This window comes from Chenopodium quinoa, unplaced genomic scaffold (genome assembly GCF_001683475.1).
Source record: "Chenopodium quinoa cultivar QQ74 unplaced genomic scaffold, ASM168347v1, whole genome shotgun sequence".
NCBI classification, from domain to species: domain Eukaryota; kingdom Viridiplantae; phylum Streptophyta; class Magnoliopsida; order Caryophyllales; family Amaranthaceae; genus Chenopodium; species Chenopodium quinoa.
Genome location: NW_018743503.1, coordinates 89903 through 116495, shown reverse-complemented (window position 1 = coordinate 116495; position 26593 = coordinate 89903). Strand labels below are relative to the sequence as shown.

At 38.2% G+C, this 26593-nt stretch overlaps 2 protein-coding genes across 3 annotated transcripts; both read left to right on the top strand.

Annotated features, from left to right (window-relative positions):
- Nucleotides 1-859: 859 nt before the first annotated feature.
- Nucleotides 860-3046, top strand: LOC110739548. Its single transcript, XM_021920008.1, has 2 exons — nucleotides 860-2368; nucleotides 2435-3046. The coding sequence occupies exons 1-2, from the start codon at nucleotides 860-862 to the stop codon at nucleotides 3044-3046; spliced, it is 2121 nt and encodes a 706-aa protein (XP_021775700.1).
- Nucleotides 3047-15749: 12703 nt separating this feature from the next.
- On the top strand, nucleotides 15750-22884 carry LOC110739499 (mitotic checkpoint serine/threonine-protein kinase BUB1-like). Of its 2 annotated transcripts, XR_002514830.1 has the most exons (15): nucleotides 15750-16843; nucleotides 16962-17115; nucleotides 17227-17384; nucleotides 17568-17658; nucleotides 18374-18484; nucleotides 18632-18719; nucleotides 18807-18910; nucleotides 19002-19073; nucleotides 19194-19283; nucleotides 19365-19522; nucleotides 20516-20576; nucleotides 20667-20801; nucleotides 20888-21009; nucleotides 21108-21362; nucleotides 21481-22884. XR_002514830.1 is itself a non-coding variant. In XM_021919942.1 (14 exons), the coding sequence occupies exons 1-14, from the start codon at nucleotides 16773-16775 to the stop codon at nucleotides 21295-21297; spliced, it is 1605 nt and encodes a 534-aa protein (XP_021775634.1). In that variant the 5' UTR covers nucleotides 15750-16772; the 3' UTR covers nucleotides 21298-22884. The 2 variants fall into 2 exon arrangements, 1 of the variants encoding a protein (XP_021775634.1); XM_021919942.1 differs by having other exon boundaries at nucleotides 21108-22884.
- Nucleotides 22885-26593: the final 3709 nt, after the last annotated feature.

Genomic DNA, 26593 nt, shown 5'->3' with positions numbered 1-26593 from the left:
ATAAATTCTCTAATGACAATTGCGATTATTTATGCTAATTTGATTGTGATTATGCCAATACTAGATTAGAGATAATTAGTATTGTTATTATTCCCTAGTTTAAATACAACGAGAGTTGGGTTTTAACGGATTTGAATAGATCAATTTAGGGTTTGAGATTCGTCACGAGAGTAGTTAAATTGATAATTGGGAAGCGAAGTAAAGTGTTTAATGTCTCTAATTTGCATGATTCCATGAGAATAGGCTTGATTGTGGTTAGAGAGGCCATTGATACTCGAGAGAGGTCCTTGGCATTGATTATGGTTTGCTTTTCCCCATATTAATTGGATTTGTATGCTAGGGGTAGATAGATAATTGCATCGATCGTAATTGTGGTGATACTTGATCTTGGATGTTTTAGTTTATTAATTTATCACATCCTTTAGATTTATTGAGCTCTTTATATATTAGTTCTTAGAATATTTCACCATTGATTGTTACTTGCTTAGTGATAATTATTTGAGTCTATTTAATTAGGTGAACCTTAGTCTTTTGGGATTCGATCCTTACTTGTCCGTCTACATAGTTGTGGTCTCGTTAGGTTATTTTTGTTAGGTACGCGACACGCCTATCAAAATTTTGGCGCCGTTGCCGGGGACTAACGGTTTCTTTCTGATTAATTGTGATTCGTTTTCCCTAAGCCTTATTCGCTGCTTCGGCTATTGTCTCTTGTGTTTTTGATACTTTACTTTTAGTTCTTTGTTGCATGCAAAGTCGACATTCAAGGTCAGATGATTTAGCACCTTTTGACTCTGAAATTGAAGCGACTATAAGGAGACGAAGAGGTAGAATAAGAAGGGGAAATCAAAACAATAGAAACATGGAAGACGACACGAAATCTTTATTGGAGTACGGCATTCCCGATACCGCAACCGGGCTTCTATCCAGCATTGTCAGACCACCTATTACCGCTCAGAGCTTTGAATTAAAACCTCAATTCATACAGTTCATCTCCAATGACTCATTTGTAGGCACACCTCATGAATGCCCTGTTAGTCACATAGACAGTTTCTTGGAGAAGTGTGACACCATAAAGCTCAACGGTGTTACTGATGATGCTATCAGACTTTGTTTGTTCCCTTTTTCACTACGGGATAGAGCGAAGGAATGGTTACGAGACGAAGGTATAGGTTCCTTTGATACATGGGATAAGCTTGCCAAAGCTTTCTTAGTAAGATTTTTAGGGCAAGAGAAGACTACAAGGTTAAGGAACGAGCTAGCTACCTTTCGTCAATCTGATGATGAGTCTTTATATGAGGCATGGAGAAGATTCAAGCGCTTACAGAGACAATGCCCTCATCACGATATCCCAGAGTGGATGTTGATCCAAACATTCTACAATGGTCTGACCCATGAGTTCCGCATATACATTGATGCTGCATCCGGGGGTTCCCTCATGACTAAGAACCCAACTGAAGCCAAAGAGCTAATTGAGAAGATGGCAGCCAATAATAATTATCATCTAGGAGGTCGACATAGTGTGAAGAAGGGAGGTAAATTAGATGTTGATGCTCTAACTCTTTTGACTAGCTCTATGCAGGCATTGACAAGCAAGTTTGACAGACTCCAAGCCGGAACATCTACTAGCTCACCGGAGACCTGTAAGATGTGTAATATGCAAGGTCACATTGCACCTAATTGCCCCAAAAATTCCAGTGAGATGTCAATTGAGGAGGCCAATGCTTTCTACACCTCTAATCCTAAAAGGCCGTATGATCCTTATTCAAACACATACAATGAAGGGTGGAGAAATCATCCGGACTTCTCTTATATGAACACTCAAGCTCAATTGAATTCTCCGTCGCCACCACCTAGTTTTCAAGCAAGGGCATCTTTTAATCACCAACCCATAAATCAACAACTGCCACCACAAACTTCAAAATACAATCTTAATTCCATTATGGAGACTTTCACTACTTCCCAACTTCGACAGCAAGAGCTTATGACAAAGCAATTTGAGCTACAAGCAAAGCAAAATGAACACTTTGAAAGCTCGATTCAAATGCTTATTGCTCAAAATAAGAGGATAGAAACTCACCTTTCTCAACTTTCACAACAAGTGAGTCATTTATCAACTCTTCATGATCAAGCAAAAGTCCAAAAGGAACAATGCAATGCAGTTTTCTTGAGAAGAGATGAATTATTTTCGAGAAAAATAGATGAGAAAGTGTGCAGTGTGGAGTCAAGAAAAGATAAAAAGTGTGAGGATGTAAAAAGTCCCAAATATGTTGCTCCACTGGCCTATGAGGAACCGATGCCCTTCCCGCAAAGGTTGTCAAAAGCCGTGCTCGATAAACATTTTGGAAAATATTGCGAGACTCTTAAAAAGGTACATGCTTCCATTCCTTTTTCTGATCTTTTAATTTAAATGCCTCAATTTGCAAAATTTTTGAAGAAAATTAAAGATCGACATGATGATAGGGAAGTAGTAAATGAGAAATTCTCTACTCTTTTACGTGATAGCCTACCACCTAAGCTGCATGATCCTGGTAGTTTTACTATTCCCTGTATGATAAACGAAATATTTTTTGACAGGGTCTTGTGTGATTTAGGTGCTAGTGTAAATTTAATGCCTTATTCATTATATGAAAAATTAGGTTTGCAAAAACTTAAACCTTCCCCTATTTCTCTTCAAATGGTTGATAGGACTGCTAGACTCCCTAAAGGTGTGGTTGAGGATGTATTAGTTAAGGTTGGTGAACTTGTTTTTCCTGTTGATTTTGTTGTTATGGATATGAAAGAAGACCATAAGATCCCGATTATATTTGGTCGCCCATTCCTTGCCACAAGTCAAGCTCTAATAGATGTTCCTAAAAGACAAGTGACCATTAGGGCCCAGGATAAACAAGTAGTGTTTAAGCTCTTTAATGAACATAATTTTATATTTGATGGTGATACTTGTTTAAGAATTGATGCTACTAACCCTTTGGCTGATAAGTGTGTATGTGATAGAAATCTTGTGAGAAACAGGACAATATTCCACCAAATGATGTGTTTAGCTACATGAAAGTAAGTTCGGATACAAAGCATGTCAAATATAAAATCAAGGAGTCATTTAGAGGCGGATATTTTTATGGGCAACATCGCGGAGTTTCTTCTTTGTGTGGTGACCCAGGTTGAGCTAATAAAGAAGGTCAAGCTTAAGACCTTAAACAAGCGCGAATGGGAGGCAACCCATTCCTTTTTTTTTTTTTTTTTGCCTTTTACTTTTTTTATTTTCCTGTTTTGTTAGTGTTTAGAAAACAAGCAAACAAAAAGGTCATCTCCGCCCCGAGGTATGATTTTCCCCCTCCCGATCAGTAGACCTGTTTCCCTCTCCCCTTGTCCATTTTACACTGATTTATGCATACATTGAGGACAATGTATGGTTTAGCTTGGGGGAGGGTTCATTTTTCACCATGTATATATTAGTTTTTTTTTAGTGTTTGGTTAGTTTTTCTTTCTTATTAGTGTCTTTGATATGCCTTTACACACTTATGCTTCTATGATAATAATCATACATGTGTGCTTTGTGAAAAGTTTTTTTTTCGAAAACCCATTTACCAATTTGCTTGGAATTGAGTAGGTTTGTGGCTAGGATGGTCTCCCCGCTCTACTTATGTGAATAGTTTGTGTACCTGGTGAGATTTTTTAGCCATATTTGACTGATTTCATTCTAACTCAATCGTACTTTTTCATGTGTGATTAGTTGTCTTTCATGTAATTGAATTCTTGGCTTTGCTCTTTGACTATTTGAGACTTGAATGATGCATGTTGCGGAAAAGTGATTGAAATTTCTCTTGTAGAGAATAGAGCCTCAGCATTCTAGGTCCGCATAAATTTTATTTTTATTTTTGCATTCACCCGTAGGTTGAGCCACTTTGAGCCGTGTTTTCCCTTTTCTTGATACCCTACATTTAAAGCCATAAAGCCGTTTTTGTAGGTTTCTTTAGAAGGAGCATTACACTTGTTTAAGCCCTATGAGTGACTTGTGAAAAAAAAAACAAAAAGTTGAGTGTTATTGAAAAGAAAAAAAATAAAGAACAGAAAAGAAAGAAAAGGAAGAGGAAGAAAAAAAAAACAGTTTTAAAATTCCATATATCCATACCTCAAAACAAAGAGGAGTTCTAAAATTCATCCTAAATCATAAAATGCTATAAATCCCTTCTTTTTGCAAGTTTATAAAAGAGAGAGAGAGAAAAAAATGTGTGATTGAAAAAAAAAAAAGGGCTATGCTTATATTGTATGAAGTTGGAGGAAATAATGTTGGTCTGAACCCGATATTTGAGTGTGTAGTGTGACAAGCGCACATTAGGGCGCGCTTTAAGGCATATAAATGGGTGATTTTGGATGTATTTAGGCCCGTTTTGGTCGTTTGTTGCCTTGTTACACTCGTTTCCTTCATATTACGTGCTTCACGGGTTTCGGTCTGTTTTTGGTGTGTTAACAGGTATAGTTGACCAAGTTATGTCGAGTCCCGAACCATTGGTGCGTAATCAGGCTATTATCGATCCTAGTCCACCAAGCTAAGGCTTTGCTGCGGTTCTCAAGGCCTTGAAAGGCAAGTTAAGTAGCAGGCAAGGAAGAACAGTTCACAAATATGACACCTGTTCACTATTTTGCTCACAACTTTCGGTATACAAATGATAATGGAGTGATTCTAATTGCATTAGAAAGTATACTTGAAGAGCTTTCCAACGATATATTGCACGCCTCAAACGGAGCTCTGGATAAGAAGTTGTGACTGTTTTAAGAAGACCAAAGTGCCTGCAACCTTCCTGCCTATGCTGCACGGCCGTGCCACTTTTAGCACGGCCGTGCCAGGCATTAGCACGGCCGTGCCAAGCCAATTTCCATGCCCGTGCCAGTGCCAGATTTAGCACGGCCGTGCCAGATTCAGCACGGCCGTGCCAGGCATTAGCACGGCCGTGCCAGATTCAGCACGGCCGTGCCAGGCATTAGCACGGCCGTGCCAAATTCAGCACGGCCGTGCCATAATTGAAGATATTGCGGATCAGCTACTGCCATGCTTGCACGGCCGTTCCACTTCCAGCACGGCCGTGCCGATTCACGAAGGGCAGCCTGCGATTTACTTTCCGATTTAAAACATATATATATAGCCCGATTGTAAGGGTTAACAGACAGTTTTTTAGAGATAGTTTTTGAGAGCCTTTGTAGAGAGTTATTGGAGAACGTTCTTAGTTTTAGATATTCATTAGTTTTCTTAGAGATTATTCTAGCGATTTTAGTTTTCTTGGATTGATTTGAAGCAAGATTTGTGAAGATTCTTTGTATTATTCATTGACGACGGATATCAAAGTTCTGAACTTTTCCATTGATTCGCATCAATACAATTGGTATTATTCATTCTTGTTTATTAATCAAGCTTTATTATTCCTTAATCAGAATTCATGTTTATATCTATTATGCTTTTGGAATTCATTATTGCTTTGATTATGAATATGTGTGAGTAGTCTCCTAGCTAGGGTTTCGGGATGAAACCCGGCCTAGGTAATCTATGTAATTGAGGATTGATTTTGATAAACGGATTGTGATTAAATTAATTATATGCGATTGCATGTTAATTCATTATAATAGGAGTAGCTAACCTAGAATCTTGAATTTGATTGCATGATATCCTTGATTTGAACAAGAGATTGTGAATTAAGTATTTCATTATTGAATGTGGTTTGATTATGTATCGAGTAATGTTAAGTGCATGAGAAATCCAAGCTTAGTATTGCCCGTTGTCTTCCTATCACATGATATTGATCAGACATATAGTCTTTGCATATCCCGTTTGTCTCTGTGATTCCTTGTTGCGTAGTTACCGATGGTTTGGTGAATTCCTGTTCTCCCTAGTGTCTTAGTTTATTGATTTATTCCATCTTATTAGTAGTATTTTAGAACACCATTTTCCATTGATTTCGAACTAGCTTAGGTTTAAGATTGATTTGCAATTACTCTCGTTCCTCGTGGACCGAACCTTTATTTGCCATTGTACTTGGTTATAGGGTGTTCGTATAAGTATTGTTTGATTGAGAGTTAGATTGTAGCGACCGATTTAACCCTCGTCAAAATGGCGCCGTTGCCGGGGAACGGTGTTTGTTAATTGCTTTTTGATTTATTGAGTCTAGTTCATCATAAAAAAGCACAAAAAGATTTTTTCCCTTTTGGCTACACTTGTAGCCCTGCTATTTAATTGGTTTGGTTAGTGTGTATGCGCAGGTCTAAACAGAGAGAATTAATACCCTTCGATCCAGAAATCGAAAGAACTTTGAAGAGCAATCGTAAATCTCGATTGACGTCATCAAACTCTCAAGGAAAGGAACACAACACACAACAGGTTCCAATGGAAGACATACCGCGCCAACCCAATCGGCCAGCACCACGACCCCTTAAGGAGTTGGGAACTCCTGGGGCGTATAGAGCTTCAAGTGGGATTGCTCCACCCACTACTGAGGCCAATGATTTCGAGATCCGGCCGGCTATGATCACCCTCATCGAGAGAAGGCAGTTTAGTGGTGCCAAGCATGAGAGCCCTTTGGCTCATTTAAACGAATTTGAGAAGTACTGCAATACCATCAAGGTTAATGGGGTGAATCAAGAGTTCGTGAGATTGAAGCTTTTCCCCTTTTCACTTATTGGGAGAGCTCTCGAATGGTTAGAGAAGGAGGTGAAGCCGAACTCTCTACACACTTGGGATGATGTCACGACAGCATTCTTGGGAAGATTTTATTCCCAAAAGAAGACGGCCGATGCTAGAGCTTTGATCCAGGGATTTCGGCAAAGGAGTGGGGAGTCAATCTACGAAGCATGGGAAAGGTACAAGGAGTATCAAAGAGAGTGCCCACACCACGGAATCCCAACATATCAAGTTTTACAGATTTTCTATGGAGGATTGAGTCCTCAAGGGAAGACCAGTTTGGATGCGGGAGCAGGTGGCCCCATTATGAACAAAACCGAAGAAGAAGTCATTGATATCATAGAAGATGTGGTACGACACCACATGGATTGGCAAGATGGAGAGCGAGAGGCCATGAGCAAGAATGGAGGAGCGGTCTATTCAGTGGACCACCTCAATGCCATTAGCAACCTGACATCACAAATTACGAACCTCGGGAAGGAGATGTCAGTGACTAAAGCCAAGCTCGATTCCGTGCCATTGCAAGATCTTCCCTCCCAATCTAAGGGGAGAGGTATGAATCCTAATCATTCTGTTTCTAATATGCTTGTAGGATGTATTTTCTGTGAAAACTGTGGGTCTTATGATCATTATAAATGCTTGTAATTTTGATCCCTCATATGATCCTAATAATAATGATGGTAATAGATATAATAATGAACAGGTCAATGCTATGTCTTATGATAACGGACCTAGGAATGACAATAATAGATATCTGCCACCTAATCAAAGAGGGAACAATTATAATCAGGGAGGTAATGATTTTGATTATCAAAACCAGTGGGGAAATAGGGGCCAAAGGGACCAAAATTCCCAAGGACCCTATAATCAACATGGTGGTTTTGGAAATCAAAACCAATACCAACAGGGTAATCAAATGAATCATAATTCCCAAGGGCAATTCAATCAAGGGGGAACGGCATTAATAACAGGGGAAACTGGAATAATAATAAGGGGTACTCTAATCAAAATCCCCAACAATCTAATGTGCGTGGTTCCCGAGCTACAAATGATAATTATTATGCTCAAGGACCACCACAGAGATCTAGCTTGGAGGAAATGATGGAGTCCCAGGCCAAAATGTTCAACACTTTTATGTCCACCACTGATAAAAAGTTTAGTGAAGTGATGACACATAATAAGATGCTTGAAACCCAGATTTCTCAGTTGGCTAGTGCTATAAACGATGGGGTTGGAGTTTCAAAACTACCGCCTCAAGGTATTGACCCTAAAAATTCTGTGAATGCTATCACCACTAGGAGTGGAAAGACTTTGATAGGGAGCGATAATGTAATACCACCAAAGAGTCAACCTGTGACTCCACCTATCACTGATAATGTTGTAGAAAGTGAGGATGAGAGGACCAGAGAAAAAGATAAAATTATTGAGGTCCCAAAGGAACAGGTGGGAGCACAGACCAATGAACCCGACCTATTACATAGACTCCCCTACCCCCAAAAACATGTGAGACATAAGCTAGATGCCCAATTCGGGAAGTTTTTGGAGACTTTGAGAGAAGTCCACCTTTCTATACCATTCACTGATGCTATTAAGCAAATGCCTAACTATGCTAGGTTTTTAAAAGATATATTGAGTGGTAGAAGAAACTGTGAAGGGGTAGAAACTGTTAACCTCACTGAACACTGTAGTGCTATAATAATGAACAAAATGCCTCCTAAGTTAGGAGATCCGGGTAGCTTTTCAATCCCTTGTGCTATAAACAAAATGAATATTGATAATGCTTTGTGTGATCTTGGAGCCAGTGTTAGTCTCATGCCATATTCTGTTTATCAACGATTAAATATAGGAGAACTTCTTCCCACTAACATATCCCTTCAATTAGCCGATCGATCGATCAAATTTCCAAAGGGTAAGGTGGAAGATGTTCCCCTAAGGGTGGGGAAGTTTGTCATACCTGTTGACTTTGTGGTCCTAGATATGGATGAGGATGTTCATATACCTATAATTCTAGGACGTCCTTTCCTAGCTACTTCGGGTGCCCTTATTGATGTAAAGGGTGCCAAGATTTCATTGAAAGTAGGAAAGAAGGTTTTAGATTTTGATTTAAATAAAACTATGAAATATCCTTGTTCTAATTCTGATAATTGCATGATGGTTGACACTGTTAATTCCATTGTCTCTGATATGCGTAAAGAATTATTCTATACTAATCATGATTTTGAGTTGAATGAGAACAAGGAAAACAGGGACATGGAGGAGCAATTTCTAGATGCATTAGATGTGGCCATTGCAAAGGAGGCTAATGAAGCACCAAAGGTAAAGCTTAAACCCCTTCCAACACATCAAGGAAGGGTTTCCCCTGTGTTTGTAGTACCTAAGAAAGGGGCGGTGACTATTGTCAAGAATAAGAATGGTGAGCTTATCTCCACTGCAATGGCAAGTATTGATTATGGGTAACCTGTAATCCATGTGTTGCGTCAAGCTAATGACGTTAAAGAAGCGCTTCCGGGAGGCAACCCGAGACCCAGTCAATGAGGTACTTTTCTCTTCCCCTTTTTGCCTTCTAGGTAGTCTCTCGATACCTGACATTGAGGACAATGTATATACTAGCTTGGGGGGGTGAATGGTTTCCTTGTTGATTTTCCCTTGTTTTTCTTCATATTCCTATAAAAAAAAAAAAAAAAAAAAAAAAAAAAAAACGAGTTTCTTTTTGTTTCGTTTTGGTTTGTTCCTATCTAACCTGTGCAGATATGAAGACTCATGGAGGTAGCATTAGGAGCTTCGCCGCATCTCATGTTGTCTTAGTGTGTTTTCAAGAAGCATCTGGTGAAATCTTTCCCTTTTTCCTTTAGTTTTTTTTGTTTTTGTGTGCTTAGGATAGTTTAGTTTAGGAAGAAGTTGAATGGTTCGAGGATGTTTGATCGGTTCTAAAGAACCTGGGATCATTGATGTTGATATCAATTGATCACTTGTTTGTCGATTGGGATTATTATGTAATTTGCATGCCTCTTTATGAGCCATTTAGCTTGTTTAGATTACTTAGTTGTTTATATATGTGTGCAATATAGGAAAAGCTTCTGTTATGAGAATGTGTAGTCTAGTTTATATGATTTGCCTCATAGTCTTTTCCTATATTTTTGGATCGTGATAAACTTGTCTAATTGCATAAACTTTTGGAATAATGCTCATATTTGGATTCGAAACGTGAATGAATGTGTGTGGAATATCTATTTCTACTTAAGCCAGTGATGAATACACAGTTTGAGTCTATTGTTGATCAATGTAGACGAGTCTAGGCGAAGGTAGTTGGTTAGAACACTTTTGTCATGTGAAACTCTATGCCTTTGGGCTGTGGTAAGATGGAGTCGCTTCCCATTTGTGGATTTGATCCCCTTAATTGGTAGTTGCTTTGTTTTTGAATCCCGTGAGGTTTTATTGTTCTAGCCTTCATCATTCTTCTTAAGTGGCATATTTGGATCCTTGATTACGCATGTTTCGATCTTTGTGTTGACTTGTAGCTCCCAAGACCGACTTGACACTTTTAAGGGAGGAAGAGGGCACCTTTTTCATTTTTCTTATTCTTGTTCCTTTTGTTTGTTACAAATTAATTTTCTTTTTACATCATCTTACTTACTAACCATGTTGAGCCTTTAATTCCATTCTTGGTTACCCATGTTACAAACCCGATGGCCGATGTTTTACCAACCCTTAGTTGTGAAGCGTTTACCTCGCAAGGTTTGTTTGAGCTTATTGTGTATAAATCAAGAATAATGATCGATAGTTGGTTTGAGCAAGTTTGAAAGTGAGCTTAATTGTAAAGATGTAATATGAAAATTTTTTTTTGAAAAAAAAAGAAAAAAAAAGAAAAGAAAATCAAAAAAAAAAAGGAGAAAAGCCGTCCGAATTGTGAAAAAGGCGAGGACATATGAATAAAAGCTTTGAAGTTTGAAAAAGGTGATTTGAGTGTGTATAACATAGAGAGTTTGAGATGTGTAAAAGTGTGATCAATGTTTATTGTGGAATGTGAATTGCATCTTTTGAACTATTGTTTTTGAGGATTGTGATTCTTGCGCTTCATTTAGGAATTAACCCCATTTTTAAAATTGTTTTCACCTACCTTACCCATTGCCAATACATTACAACCCTTTAAAACCCTTAGACTTTAGAGGTGTTCGGTTCTCAAACGGTGGAGGGAGATACCTTTCAACCCTATGGAAAGATTATGCGTAATCGAGATGTCGGGATACCTTTGTTATTTCCTCAAAATATCACTTTTTCCGGTTCCTTCGAGGAATCACGAGGGGCCAATTAGGGTGGTGATTTGAAGCAAAAGGGGAGGACGTCGCCGGTTTGGTTGGGTTTAGAGGGAAGCATGACTTCTTTGTTCTCTATGCTTGGTTTAGGTTTTGTTTGCATTTTTATCAACGATACCTTGGATTGTGTGTCTCGTTGCTTGTTTGAGTGAGCTTTCATTCCGTGCATGGTTGTTCTAAGTAGGATCCATTGACTTCATTCCGTGCTAAATTGGATTTATATGTAATGGCAATAGTTTATTTGATCCTGTGTGTGTGTGTATCCCTTTGTTTTGCTCGAGGACTAGCAAAAGTGTAGCTTGGGGGATTTTGACAAGCGCACATTAGGGCGCGCTTTAAGGCATATAAATGGGTGATTTTGGATGTATTTAGGCCCGTTTTGGTCGTTTATTGCCTTGTTACACTCGTTTCCTTCATATTACGTGCTTCACGGGTTTCGGTCTGTTTTTGGTGTGTTAACAGGTATAGTTGACCAAGTTATGTCGAGTCCCGAACCATTGGTGCGTAATCAGGCTATTATCGATCCTAGTCCACCAAGCTAAGGCTTTGCTGCGGTTCTCAAGGCCTTGAAAGGCAAGTTAAGTAGCAGGCAAGGCAGAACAGTTCACAAATATGACACCTGTTCACTATTTTGCTCACAACTTTCGGTATTCAAATGATAATGGAGTGATTCTAATTGCATTAGAAAGTATACTTGAAGAGCTTTCCAACGATATATTGCACGCCTCAAACGGAGCTCTGGATAAGAAGTTGTGACTGTTTTAAGAAGACCAAAGTGCCTGCAACCTTCCTGCCTATGCTGCACGGCCGTGCCACTTTTAGCACGGCCGTGCCAGGCATTAGCACGGCCGTGCCAAGCCAATTTCCATGCCCGTGCCAGTGCCAGATTTAGCACGGCCGTGCCAGGCATTAGCACGGCCGTGCCAAATTCAGCACGGCCGTGCCATAATTGAAGATATTGCGGATCAGCTACTGCCATGCTTGCACGGCCGTTCCACTTCCAGCACGGCTGTGCCGATTCACGAAGGGCAGCCTGCGATTTACTTTCCGATTTAAAACATATATATATAGCCCGATTGTAAGGGTTAACAGACAGTTTTTTAGAGATAGTTTTTGAGAGCCTTTGTAGAGAGTTATTGGAGAACGTTCTTAGTTTTAGATATTCATTAGTTTTCTTAGAGATTATTCTAGCGATTTTAGTTTTCTTGGATTGATTTGAAGCAAGATTTGTGAAGATTCTTTGTATTATTCATTGACGACGGATATCAAAGTTCTGAACTTTTCCATTGATTCGCATCAATACAATTGGTATTATTCATTCTTGTTTATTAATCAAGCTTTATTATTCCTTAATCAGAATTCATGTTTATATCTATTATGCTTTTGGAATTCATTATTGCTTTGATTATGAATATGTGTGAGTAGTCTCCTAGCTAGGGTTTCGGGATGAAACCCGGCCTAGGTAATCTATGTAATTGAGGATTGATTTTGATAAACGGATTGTGATTAAATTAATTATATGCGATTGCATGTTAATTCATTATAATAGGAGTAGCTAACCTAGAATCTTGAATTTGATTGCATGATATCCTTGATTTGAACAAGAGATTGTGAATTAAGTATTTCATTATTGAATGTGGTTTGATTATGTATCGAGTAATGTTAAGTGCATGAGAAATCCAAGCTTAGTATTGCCCGTTGTCTTCCTATCACATGATATTGATCAGACATATAGTCTTTGCATATCCCGTTTGTCTCTGTGATTCCTTGTTGCGTAGTTACCGATGGTTTGGTGAATTCCCATTCTCCCTAGTGTCTTAGTTTATTGATTTATTCCATCTTATTAGCAGTATTTTAGAACACCATTTTCCATTGATTTCGAACTAGCTTAGGTTTAAGATTGATTTGCAATTACTCTCGTTCCTCGTGGACCGAACCTTTATTTTCCATTGTACTTGGTTATAGGGTGTTCGTATAAGTATTGTTTGATTGAGAGTTAGATTGTAGGAAGAAAAAAAAAACAGTTTTAAAATTCCATATATCCATACCTCAAAACAAAGAGGAGTTCTAAAAGTCATCCTAAATCATAAAATGCTATAAATCCCTTCTTTTTGCAAAGAGAGAGAGAAAAAAAAATGTGTGATTGAAAAAAAAAAGGGCTATGCTTATATTGTATGAAGTTGGAGGAAATAATGTTGGTCTGAACCCGATATTTGAATGTGTAGTGGGATTAGGATTTGTTATACTTTTGAGTGCCACATTCCCAAATAACGTCGTCCGACCCTCTATTAACCAAGCTTACCCTTTTTGGATTTCATGATTTTCGCAACTGCATCAATCTTTGAAAGTGGAGAAAGTCAAATTGTAAGTCTAAAGAGGACAATTCATGTGAAGTTGACATGCATTTTATGCCTAGGTTGAGTGATTTCATATTTCACCCCATAAATACATGAGCGTTTATTGCTTTTATTTTTCACAACTAAAGTGAGAGCTATTCATGTTTGTGTGAGTTGGTTTGGGGAGATGTGTGGTAATATGTTTGTCGATTCCAAGTATGAGAGGTTTATGGTGGTTTTACGCACATTGATTCTAATTTTTGCTTTCCTATTGATTTCAAATGATGGCACATTATGATGATTTGAGAAGTTGTCTTGCTCTTCCTTTGTGATTCATGGTCGAATGCTTGAGGACAAGCATTAGTTTATCTTGGGGGAGTTTGATAAGCCGTGTTTTGTGCATAATTGTTAGCCTCTTTTTAGTTGTTCTTATTAGTCTAGCTTAGTATTTTAGTTCATTTTGGTTTGATTTGGTTTAGTTTCGATGATTCGATCTTTTATGGGTAGTTTCGTTGTTTTTAATGTATTTCAGGATTAACGAAGCTAATTTAGAGATTTTATGAAGTCATGAGACTAAACCGAGGACCACGAACCTTCACGAAGCTCGTTGGTCGAAGAACAAGTCACTTAGGCCTTTTTGGAGTCAAGCACGACCATGTTTAAGAGAGGCACGCCCATGCCCAGCTTAGGCACGTCGGTGCCTGAGCCTCAGAAACTGAGGGAAATTCTCTGGAAGTGAGACACGTCCGTGTCTCATAGAGGCACGTCCGTGTCTCTGTTGTTGCCTTCGATTCTGCATATAACGTCCGTGCCCAATATAGGCACGTTCGTGCCTGGAGTCTACCCCGAGAAGAACCTTACTCGAAGTGAGGCACGTTCGTGCCTCTTGTAGGTACGTCTGTGCCTCTTAGGAGGGTTATGCACTGAATTTTCTTACGTTTTCTTATCTTTTTGTTGGGAGTATAAATACCCCAGACTTTATTATATTTCAAGATCAAGCATTCCTTATTAGACCTAGTTTTCTCTAAAACTTTTACGTTGCTTTTGTAATTCAAGATTCAAGTTCTACTTTTGCAATCTCCATTTATTTCAAGATTTGGTATTTTCCTTTCATCCCTTATTTCTTAATTATGTTTTTTTTTTAATTATTTTTACTATTGCTTATTTTAATATGTGTGAGTAGTTTTTATATTCCAAGATCTAGGGTAGCCCAATTGTGATTGATGCATGAATTGATTCTTTAAATTCTCTAATGACAATTGCGATTATTTATGCTAATTTGATTGTGATTATGCCAATACTAGATTAGAGATAATTAGTATTGTTATTATTCCATAGTTTTAATCACAACAAGAGTTGGGTTTTAACGGATTTGAATAGATCAATTTAAGGTTTGAGATTCATCACGAGAGTAATTTAATTGATAATTGGGAAGCGAAGTAAAGTGTTTAATGTCTCTAATTTGCATGATTCCATGAGAATAGGCTTGATTGTGGTTAGAGAAGCCATTGATACTCGAGAGAGGTCCTTGGTATTGATTGGGGTTTGCTTTTCCCCATGTTAATTGGATTTGTATGCTAGGGGTAGATAGATAATTGCATCGATCGTAATTGTGGTGATACTTGATCTTGGATGTTTTAGTTCATTGATTTATCACATTCTATAGATTTATTGAGTTCTTTATATATTAGTTCTTAGAATATTTCACCATTGATTGTTACTTGCTTAGTGATAATTTGAGTCTATTTAATTAGGTGAACCTTAGTCTCTTGGGATTCGATCCTTACTTGTCCGTCACATAGTAGTGGTCTCGTTAGGTTATTTTTGTTAGATACGCGACACGCCTATCATTAGTGCATATTATGCACCAAGATAGTAATCGTGCAATTTTGTGCACAAAACTAGGTAAGAAACCTTAATTAAAATAAATTGTATGTGCTAATTAATTAATTCAAGAATGAATTGGAAGTATGTGTTGTTGTTATTATGTTTGTTCTTGATTGATTGGTTTGGGTCATCACAAGTTAAATTTGGAAAATCACGTAAAGTTTAAGAGGATACGCACCAAAATTCTTGGAACGTATATACCTTGAATATGAACATATGGGGGGAGTTATGGGGTTTTATATTTAACCATAGCTTCTGCAGGAGTACAGGACGCTGTACTTTCTTTTATTATTAATGCGCTAAAATTCCGTCACAAGTGTGACATAGTAGGTGCCAATTGGGGTAGCTCCCTAATTGGAAGCTCCATGTTTAATGGGCTATTTTTAAAGGAAGGAACCCCGTTCGATGTGTAATCCAAATTTATTATATAATGATTAATATTGCTAGTTATGAGTCAAAGGTAAATTGACTTGTGATTGTATGGCAATCATGTTTTAATTATTTTTTATTGATACTAGGATATTCATGTTAGTGTGGTGCATATGTACTCGGCTTTTGCTGATTCGTAGTTTTGTGTTTGTGTTTGGCTTTCTTTTGGATTGACCTTCTATGACCCATTTATATGGTGAGTACAGGGTTGAAATAAAGAGAAAGTAACAGGTACTTGAATCATGAATAGCATGAAGGGAATGAGTACAGAGAGTTACTTGTTATGTTTCTTAGTTTTATGTGTTGAATTATTAGTTATTGTTTATGAACTAACATTATTATGTTTGTTTTTAATTGGTTTTAGGAAGGGCCATGTTTGAATTGGTTCCAACTTGTAAATGTTTTAATTCTACTTTTGTTTTGAGGTTGTGAACTCAAGTTTTATTGTCAAAGTTAGATTTATTTTTTAGACTTCCGCTGTTTGATTTTGAAAATTAGCCTTAGTCGTTATCATGGTGGCGGTAATATTTTGGTTATTTCCTAAAAAGGGTTTTAATTAGAGTAAAAAGAGTATTTTAAAAAGAAGGAAATTTCTAGGGTATTACACTAGGCACTAGTGATGGGGAGGCTGGGCTGGGTGGCGATTGTGGGGAGGTGGTCTATCGCCGGCGGGAGGAGACTAACATGTGGCTGGAGGTGGTTTTTTTTTTTAAAAAAGTTTTTTTAATAATTAGTTGAACAATTTAAAAAATAACAAATAAGATGCTGCCACGTGGCATACTTAACCCTAATGACAAACGAAATTGAGTGTCGTTAGTCATTAAGGGTATTTTGTAAAATTCAAATATAGGGTGAGTTTAAATTTTATAGGTATATGGTGAATAAAAAAAAAAAAAAATTACTCAATAATGTACAGTGAAAAATCCAAAAATTTAACTATACGGAGTAGATTTATTCGAAAAATAAAATTAAGGATTTTTTAACGGAGTAAAATAAAAAACAAAACTCATAAAATTATATTTCGCCTCGTTCAAATTTCAACTTTTCCGCGCCTCTTCTCCTAACTTCTCCTCGTCTCCACCATCCACACACACTCAACACCTCTCAACTCAACAGAAAATCCGGTGGAAAACAAAACCAGATATGGCCGTCACTTCCACCAACATCAACCAAGCTTTCTCCTTCACCAGTGACCCTCTTCTTCCATGGCTACAGTACTTTTCTCTCCTCTTCATTTTCTGTAATTGCAACAAATTCTGCTAAAATTGCTTCAAATCTGTGCTAATTCTTCTCCAATTTGTTCAATAATTTGTGCTCTTTCAAGTTTTGTAGTTCAATTAAGAAGGGATTGGACGATCTATTTGCAGATCATAGTGAAGAGAACAGTTTAGCTGTTGATAAGCTTGTTTCTGACTGCATCAGAACATTCAAGAACAATCCTCGCTGTCAAAATGATGTTCGATTTCTCAAAGTTTGGTTTCTCTATGTAATAATTCTTACTTGTTCAACCCCTTTTTTCTGCAATTTTGCCATTTTTAGGGTTTTTGGAATGAAATGTATTTACTTGTGATTTGGGGTTTTTTTTTTGTTTCTGCAGATGGATTGCAGTAGAGATTTCCATAGTGTTTTTAAAGAAATCGAGGAGCTCCAGATTTGTCTCGGTAATTCTGTACTATACGAGACGTGTGCCGTGTTTTTGGAAGCTAAAGGGCAATTAATTGATGCTCATGAAATCTATCGTTTGGGCATTTCAAGGTCTTTTTTCTCTCATATTATCAATATTATGTTTTATGCAATTGACAACTAGCTTAGTTGGTTAAAGTTGATACCATAGACACGGGAAAAATTGAATCTCGTCTATATCATTGCTCCTTAATGGCTCCCTATAGACCAAAGAGTTTTAGTTCATTGAATTTTCTTAATTTTGTGAAATTATAGGAATGCTGAACCTATTGAAAGCCTGAAGAAAGCGCACAAATTGTTTCTTGAGAGGATTTCAGTTGTACACAAGGCATGTTCTATTCATCAGGTATACTGTCCTAAGTAATGAAACTAATGCATTGAATTGGATCCTAGACATGGGTATGTTTAAAATAAATGAAGAATATGCTTTGTTAATGTTAATGTTGTTGTCTTCTGGTTGTTATAGTCTTGTATGGTTTGCCACACCCTATAAGCTCATTGTCCCTCAATGGCTGCATTACTACGATTCAAGAACTAATAACAAACATGCAAATGTGTCCAAGTGTAAAACTCGGTTGTTTTCTGATTAATATCTATGTTTTTTGTCCAAATAAAGTGTCGAGGAAATGAAACAGTTACATGAGGCGAATTGAAGTTAGAGACTTAGAGTCACATAGATCATTAGGTCAATTACCCTTGCATCTCTACTATCAATGAATTTTGTCATCATGCTTCTATTTTAAATCTCTTGCTCTATCACGTGTTTACATATCTCATCTTACATGATTGAAGTTCATTTATAAGTTTACTAAGCTTATTTAAGCATTCTATATAGTCCTCAATGTAATATCTTGAAGGCTCTATCAGGGTCTCTCTTGACTCACATGATCAATATTCAACAAAAAAGATTCCAAATCAATTTATGAGTACTCTATTGTCCTCACTGTGTAATATCATGATCATCATCATTTCCTTCTTAATCTACTGCTCTTACTTTTTGATAAGCTATTAGTTAGTTGGAGAATTGATAAGGTTCATGCAACTAATTACCGTATTTGCAGAATGTTCATAACGATACAAAGAAGCTTGGACAGACTTGTGTCAACCCATGGTCGTCTTCCACCATTGATGAAGTTTTGCAGAAGATTCTTCCTCATTTAGTGAAATATGATGTGAGTTCTGTCGTGTTGCCTCCTTGCTCCTGTTCTCATAGGGTTTCTTATGCAAGGTTTTATGTCGTGGCATAGACTTTGGTTACATATTCTTAGTTTGATTATGGCCTTAAGTTTGTAACCAACTTCTTCACTATGTTGTTTCAGGGATACCATTTTAGCTCAAAAAACTTTCCAGGAAAGGTTGCTTTGTCTACATTACAAAAGTCATCTAGGAATAAAAAAATAAAGATAGGTAATTGGCAGCAAATTATGTTCCTTGTTTTCCTTTTCAATGTATCATTAGGCCTGATGCCTAACTCAGATGTGTCATTATGTGAAGGTGGAAGGGACTATCTGATCAAAGGCTGTGCTGGTCATGGTGGATTTGCCCAAGTTTTTAAAGCTTGCATTGACTCTGACCCTGATGAAATTGTTGCACTTAAGGTAACATACTCCATCAAGAATCATGCTGAGCTGGTTGCACTTTTTCTGCAATTCACTCATTAGATACTGTGCTTATTTGACATAATGGCAGATACAAGCACCTCCTTTCCCTTGGGAATTTTACATGTATCGTCAGCTTGATCAGCGTCTCCCAACTGAGGAAGTAAGCTTTTTTGTTCCCCTTTCCATCCACCTTTTATTCTTTTAAAAGGACATTCTATTATACAAAGCCTTTAGTGTGATATCTCTCTTTTATTTTTTATTTATATATTTATTTAAACAGAGATCCAGGTTTGGAAATGCTCAAAGGATGCATCATTACTCAGATTACAGCATACTTGTTTGTGACTATTTGTCACATGGGACCCTTCATGTACGTTTATAGTGCAACACTTTGCATAATATTCTTCTCATATATTACTTTAGAATTGGCTGATAAAAGGGTTATGGCCAGGATGCAATAAACTCATATATAGTTGTTGGGGCATTTATGGAAGAGGTGTTATGTATGTATTACACAATTGAGATGCTTCACATACTTGAGACTCTACATAGTTCTGGCATCATCCATGGAGATTTCAAGCCTGATAACCTTCTTATTCGTAATTCCAGGTAATTTTTTTTATACCATTGATATTCGATAAACAGTAGTATGTATGAGCAAAACTGGCTGCGTCAATATCTAAGTTCAGTTTATGCTACTGTTTTTAAGGGTGTTGCTTCATGCTTACTTTACCAAAAACTATGAACTAGCTTTGTCATTAGTTAAAATGCTAAACGAAGAAGTGAATTTTCAGTTTTTCAAATTTTCATTTGAACACAGATATCTCATTAATATGGATGACCATTATCTGGTTGTTTCCAATGGTACAACTGTTAAATATAGCTTCAATGCTATGAATTCTACTTGAAAAAAGAGACATCTACCATCTTCACTACTTCAAAAGAAAGCTTACAAGTTCTTCAGTTAAAGCAAACAAATGTGCAGATTAGGGATTTTTAACAAGTTGTTGGTTCCTCACATGATGATGGATGCATTTTTAATCACAGTTACCTTTAATACGTAATTACAAACTTATTCGGGTATGCTGGTTTCAGACATATGCCTGTTTGCAGAATAGGTATTTACAAGATCAGAATCTATATGCTATCACGGTTACTGTAGGTTCTTTTGCCAAGTTGGATGAACCTCTTTATTATCACTTTTGCTTATGGCATTCTAATATAAGATCAATAAGAAATTATCACTGCCTTTTGGGCTGATATGTGTAAATTATCTGAGGTATGGAATGCTAAAATCTACCAAAAATCTATTTTCTTTCAAACTTTTCTGTCTTCCCATTTAGAATAAACAGCCACTGCCCATATACCTGTTAGAATTCTATGCCTGAAATGTGGCAGGAATGTCTTCTAAAAGGTTGTCATCTGCACCATCATAACTGGCTAATATTTCAGAAATGCAAAGTCACTAAGGTCAAGGCTTACAGCTGACAAAAATGTATTGCAAGTCCACTTCATTGTGAATTTATTTGTAGCAATCTCAGTGGTTAGTATTATATCTTCTGGATTTTAAGAAATTTCCTTACATTATCTGATTCCTTACAGAGTTGATCTGACAGATGATATGGAACAATTTGTCAGAAGACGTGGGCCTTGGCAGGATCAGGTTAAAAACAATTGCGTTGCAAAATACTTATACAATAACTTATGTTTTTGATCTGTAGAAAGCCAATTATTCTTTGATTCTCTGATGCAGGGGCTTTGCCTTGTTGACTGGGGAAGGGGAATAGACTTGAAGCTTTTCTCAGCTGACACTATGTTTCATGGTGATTGCCGTACTTCAGGCTTTTGTTGTGTTGAAATGCGAGAAGATAAACCTTGGAAATTTCAGGTTTGTAACTGCTATAATGCCACTTTTTCCTTATTCTTCCCCTTTCCGTTGAAAGTGACTGCAAGTTAGAAATTTGACTCATATAGGTGGACACTTATGGCCTCTGCGTCATTGTTCATATGATGCTGCACAACAAATACATGGATTTTGAAAAAAAAGTGTCTGCTGATGGAGGCCATTTTTACCTACCAAAATTACCATTTAAAAGGTGTGTCCTTTGTTTGTGTAATAATTGACTAATTGTACTTGTTAATAACAATCAAAATTTACATGCTTCAAAATCCAACAAATTCTTCTGCTCCCTAGGTATTGGAACATCAAACTGTGGGATAATCTTTTCAAAAGGTTGCTCAACGTCCAACCTTGTGATGATCACTTGAAGATGTTGCGAGAACTCAGGGAATCCTTTCAAGAATATGTGTTATCAGACCCGTCCTTTGTAAAGAAACTGAAGGAGTCACTGCGGAAGCAAAGGCTTTCTCTTTGTTCTGCTTAGCTCTTCAATTATGAAGCTATCTTGTGAATATCAAATGTGAAATGAAAACAGCAGACAAACAGAAGGTATACATCAGTTGCTTAAAAAATTTAAACTTCTCTCCCCCATTTCTGTAATTGTGTGTCTTCTTTCTGCTGGTACTCAGTAAGTTTTATGAACTTCTGTTCTCATTATCCAAATTAGGTGTCAGTGGTCTACTGAAATTCAGAGACTCAATAGATTGAGGACATTGAAGACAACTTGATTTCATGTCCAGGTTTGGGGCTTCAAAAGATCTTCAAGATGTGCAAATGAAGTGGAAAATCTAAGTTAATCTTCTTGATTGCTATAACATGTTAATCTAAGGGCTGTATTGGTATTTCATCCTATTAAGTTAAGGATGCACTTGTAAACTCCGTCTATCACAGCCGTAACTTAACGACATCATAGTCTCTCTCCTTGTAATTGCTCAATCCTGTATTTGTTCAAACGTTCAAACATGAAGTTTGGAAACCACCCCTTCAAATCTGCTCGTCTGAGACACTGACTTCATTTTTGCAGAACTTAAAAATTTTCCATTTCAATTGAACTTCTAAATTACAATACCCAGATTTTAGATTTTGCATTTTCTCACAGAAATCAAAACTTTTCTCAAAATTTTCTGAGCCCGAAGAACAAAGCTCAAAGCAATGTCTTCCATGGTATCTTCAGCATTCAGCATTCAACTTACCATCAACCAAAACTAACCTTATTTCATCAATCTCACAAAAAAAGTACATTCTTCACTCTTTTCTCCCCAAAAAATCAACCCAATTTACCTCAAGATCACCCAAAAATGGTAAAATCTACTAGCATCAGTAGCTGGAAACGGTCAATGTACCAAAATATCACCAGAAGTTCGACGAATTGTCCTAGTGAAAAACAAAAATTTACCCAGTGTAAAAATTGTGCATTAGTCATAGAAGCTCAATACCAATCATCCCTCTCAGCTGCAGTTCAGACCCTGAACAAAACCTCCGATAACGCGAATTTTGAATTTGTTGGCTACAGGCTACTTAGTTAAGGAGCTTAGGGATAAAGAGATTTGATTAATGCGACGGCTCAGAGCCCACCATTTTGATGGGCCTCGCGTTGATCACAGAGGTTCAAGCGGCCAAACTCCATTACAGCTAAAGTTTGAGTTTATTAATGCTGGAATGGTGGAACAGAGAAAACAAAGAGATCTAAAAAGACTTGGGGAAATTCAATATGGGGCCCACCATATTAGTTTGGGAAAATTCATTGTGGGGTCCATTAAAAGACAACCTCAAAAATTACCAAATTGAAAAAAAAATTAAAAATTAAAAGATTTGGAAAATGTTTATTACTATTATATACTCTCTTCATCCCTTATTTATATACCTATTTCTCACATTTATTACTCACATAATAAAGAAAAATAGACATGAAAATAAGGGATGAAGGGAGTAATATATCTAGGAATATAACAATACATTAATACCAATTTGCTGACTTATGTAATATTAGTACCATCAAAACACATCTTTATCATTGCTAAGAAAATTACACATTTTTATATAATTTGATTTGAAAAAAAAAAAAAAAAAACTTAATGGAAATTTATTCATATTAATTATATCCATAACATTCCAATTTTTATCTTGGCCTCTTCTCTCCCTTATCTCAAATCTTGTGGCTTGGCAAAATATCGATACGATGGCAAAATATTATATTTCGTAAGAATTTCTTTTTTTTTTTTTAAAAAAAGGAAGTCCCATAAGGAAATTACTTATTACTTAATAAAGCATCATTTGACAGCAGAATACAAGCAGTTGGCCCCGACCAAAATTTTTAACCCACGGACCAAGGTTCTTAATATTTATATTTCATGTTATATCTCTTATCACAAATTTTATTGGTGATGTTATAAAAGAATTATTGATTTGCAATTCATGTAGTGAAAAAAAGCAAAGGGAAAGCAGTATTTAGTTATCTCTTTGTATTATACTCGTAGGACGTTTTTGTTATTCCACTCCTGCTTAAGTGCTCATTACTTACCAACAAATAGAACAAAAATTTTATAGGTTATATTAATATTGGTGGTTGGTCATTTAATGCTACAATGTAGAGTTAGGACATACTTCATCGTAAAAGGCTAATATTGACTTGAGGAGTTGAGCTGAGGAAGAAGACATAAATAGTGAAGTAACATGTTATCATTGATGCGGTATATTTATTGCTCTAGCCAGTTGATTATGACTACTAGTCAACTATTGTAAGTTAATGTAGAGTGAACATAAAGCTCATTTATTTTGACAATAAGTTTTTCAAGTATCAAAAATATGTACCACTGTCAAGTATAAATCGAAACCGTTTAACTGCTCGAAATCGATTGACCCAAATGAGAACTGAACCGATTAAAAACCGATTTTTTGAAACCGAAACCGACCTGAATCATGTTTAAGTACACCCGAAACTAAACTGAATCGAATAATGTTAAACCGTATAAGAACCGAACACATTAACGAATCGAACTGAAATAGAACCTGATTAGCGGGTTTTCCCCGCCCAATCAGTGTACGCCACGTGGACCAATAAGGCCCTGCCAAGTGTCCTCCATTTGGACCTCTCAGGGCCTGCCACGTGGCACCCGACCATTTGTCCATCATGGACCCGTCAAACCACGCCATGTGGCCTATTGATTGCCAGCTTGGAAGGAGGCCACCTAAGACCACTTCCCGGGAGAAGCCCAGTCAGATCTAGGGTTTACCAAAAACCCTAGAATTAGGCACGCTTTCCAAGGTTATAAATACACTAATTAATCCTCATTAAAGGGGGGTTAAGCAATTAATTACTCTCACCTAGAGAAGCCAAAACACATTAATCACTCCTCACCTTGAGGAACCAGATCTCTCACCCTTTACCTTTCCGCACTTATTACTCCTCAAACAAGTACTAACTTGACCGTCGGTGGCGGAGCTCCCACCCTAAGGAGTCTCCGTTGTTTTGCAGGTAAAGGCGCAAGGATACTAGTCCTGGAATTGTAACTCTCCCGCAGGACATCAGAAAACCCCGAAACATTTTGGCGCCGTCTGTGGGGAGAGTACTTTCGAGATGGCATCACAGTCTGTACCGAATCAAAGCGAGAAGCGTCCTATGGACGACCCTCAGGTCTATAGTGACCAGGATACTGACAATGAGGTCGAGGTCGAGACTCACACGGCCCCAGACGGGACCTTGAGAGCTCGACGAACTCGTTCCTCCGAAAAGAAGGAACGAAAGGATTGCCCGGCTGGATCTAGTAAACCTGCCGGTCAGCCGCTTGACCATCAACAGGCGGCCGAGGGATCTACCCCCATCACTAGAAGTGAGCTCATGACTTTCATGAATAACTTCAAAAGGGAGATCCAGGATCTCATCAATAAGAAGACGCCTGCTCCATCCAAGGAGCAGTCGGCAAGAAGACCCTCCCAGTCTGGGAGGAAGAAGCCTGTACAAGGTCGGGAGGCGACTCCTTACCCTAAGTCTAGGAAGTGGGAGCCACCAGTGATCGATCTAACGAAGTATCGCTTTCCCTCACCAGGAAAGAGAAAGCCCATCCGTCATATTCAACCGGATGGGTCAAAGAGAACATACTCTGATGCTCGAACGTTGTTAGAGTAGAAGAAGAGTGATCGACTCTCAGAGTCGGCCTCAACGTCTGATTTTTAAGACAGTTTACACAATACCTCCTTGAGGTATTCGAACTCAAACTATGAGAGCCAGACAGGCGGTACCTCCCACCGGTCCGGCTCCCAGAAAAACCAGGCGGCTCCGCATGTGCCACCCCAGCCATACGTGCCGCAACCTCAATATTTCATGCAGTCTACTCTGTTTGGAGGACAGGCGGCAAGAAAAGTCCAGCCTTTGGACTGGAAACTTCGGTGCTTAGACTTGGGGAACAGCCATCCGCCTTCTCCAAGGAAATAATTGAGGCCGCCCAGCTGGCTAAAGTGAAGAATGTGTTGGTAGGAGCGTATGATGGCACTACAAACCCAGAGGACCATCTGATGGCGTTCACCAACCTTATGTACCTTCAAGGGTTGGATGATCCCACATGGTGTAAATGCTTTCCAGCCACCTTAAAGGGCATTGCTCAACAATGGTTCGGCAACCTGCCGACTGGTTGCATAAACAACTTCAAGACCCTGGCCTACCTATTTACCTCCAATTTTGCGATGAACATTCCTGCTAAAAAGACGACCCTTGACTTAGGGACAATACAACAGGGAGAGAAGGAGGGACTCCGTTCCTACATCAAGCGGTTTAACCTGATGAGGATTCAGATACAAGGGCTGCCGGATGAGGTAGCCTATACTGACTTTTTTCAGAGGACTTAAGGACGGGTCGACCTTCAAATTTGACCTTGTCAGAAAGAGGGTGACCACCCTCCAAGAGGCCATGATGGAGGCGGATGCATATATTCAGGCAACCAACCTCTGTAATACTGGGAAACAGTCGGATAGCAAGAGGCCCGACAAGAGAGAAATCCGACAAAAGCAGTCGGCCAACAAAGAGCAACCGGAACCAAAGCAAATTCTGTCATTTTCATGAAGACATTGGTCATGAAACCAATGAGTGTATAAGCCTCAAGCGCTTTCTAGACCGCCTGGCTGAAAAAGGCGATCTTGACTCCTATGTCAAGAAGTCCAAGGGGAATGCTCCTCCCAAACAGAAACAGGCAGCCAAGAAGAAGCACCGGTCGGCTGACAGTTCTGACACTGACGACGCCGTCGTCTATACTATAGCAGGCGGCTTCGCAGGAGGCGGCCCCACTATTAGGGGCAACAAAGACAACATCAGGCGGTTAGATGTTAATTCCGTCAACCAAGGACGGACCTCCAAGAGTTCATTCCCAGAAATTGTCATCACAGAGGAAGACTTGGGAGGCGTTAGGGGGCCGCATGACGACCCCATTGTTATTGAATGTAAAGTGGGCAACCAGAGAGTTGGCCGGATCCTTTTAAACACCGTCAGTTCCTCTGATCTAATCAGCAATAAGTGCTTGGCAAAGCTCAAGTACAAACCTAACTGTATACATCCGGTATCTCACCCTTTAGTGGGGTTTGGAGGAAGCGTTGTACACCCAGTGGGACGAGTGGATCTACCCATCCGTCTGGGCGAGAAAGGGGAGGGTCGACACATGGTGGTTCGGTTCTTAGTTGTTGAAGAACTCTCGGCCTATAGCATGATCTTAGGGCGACCCACCCTGAACAATTCCAAAGTTGTCATCATTTCATCTCTCATGCTGCTCAAGTTTGAGAAGGATGATGGAACA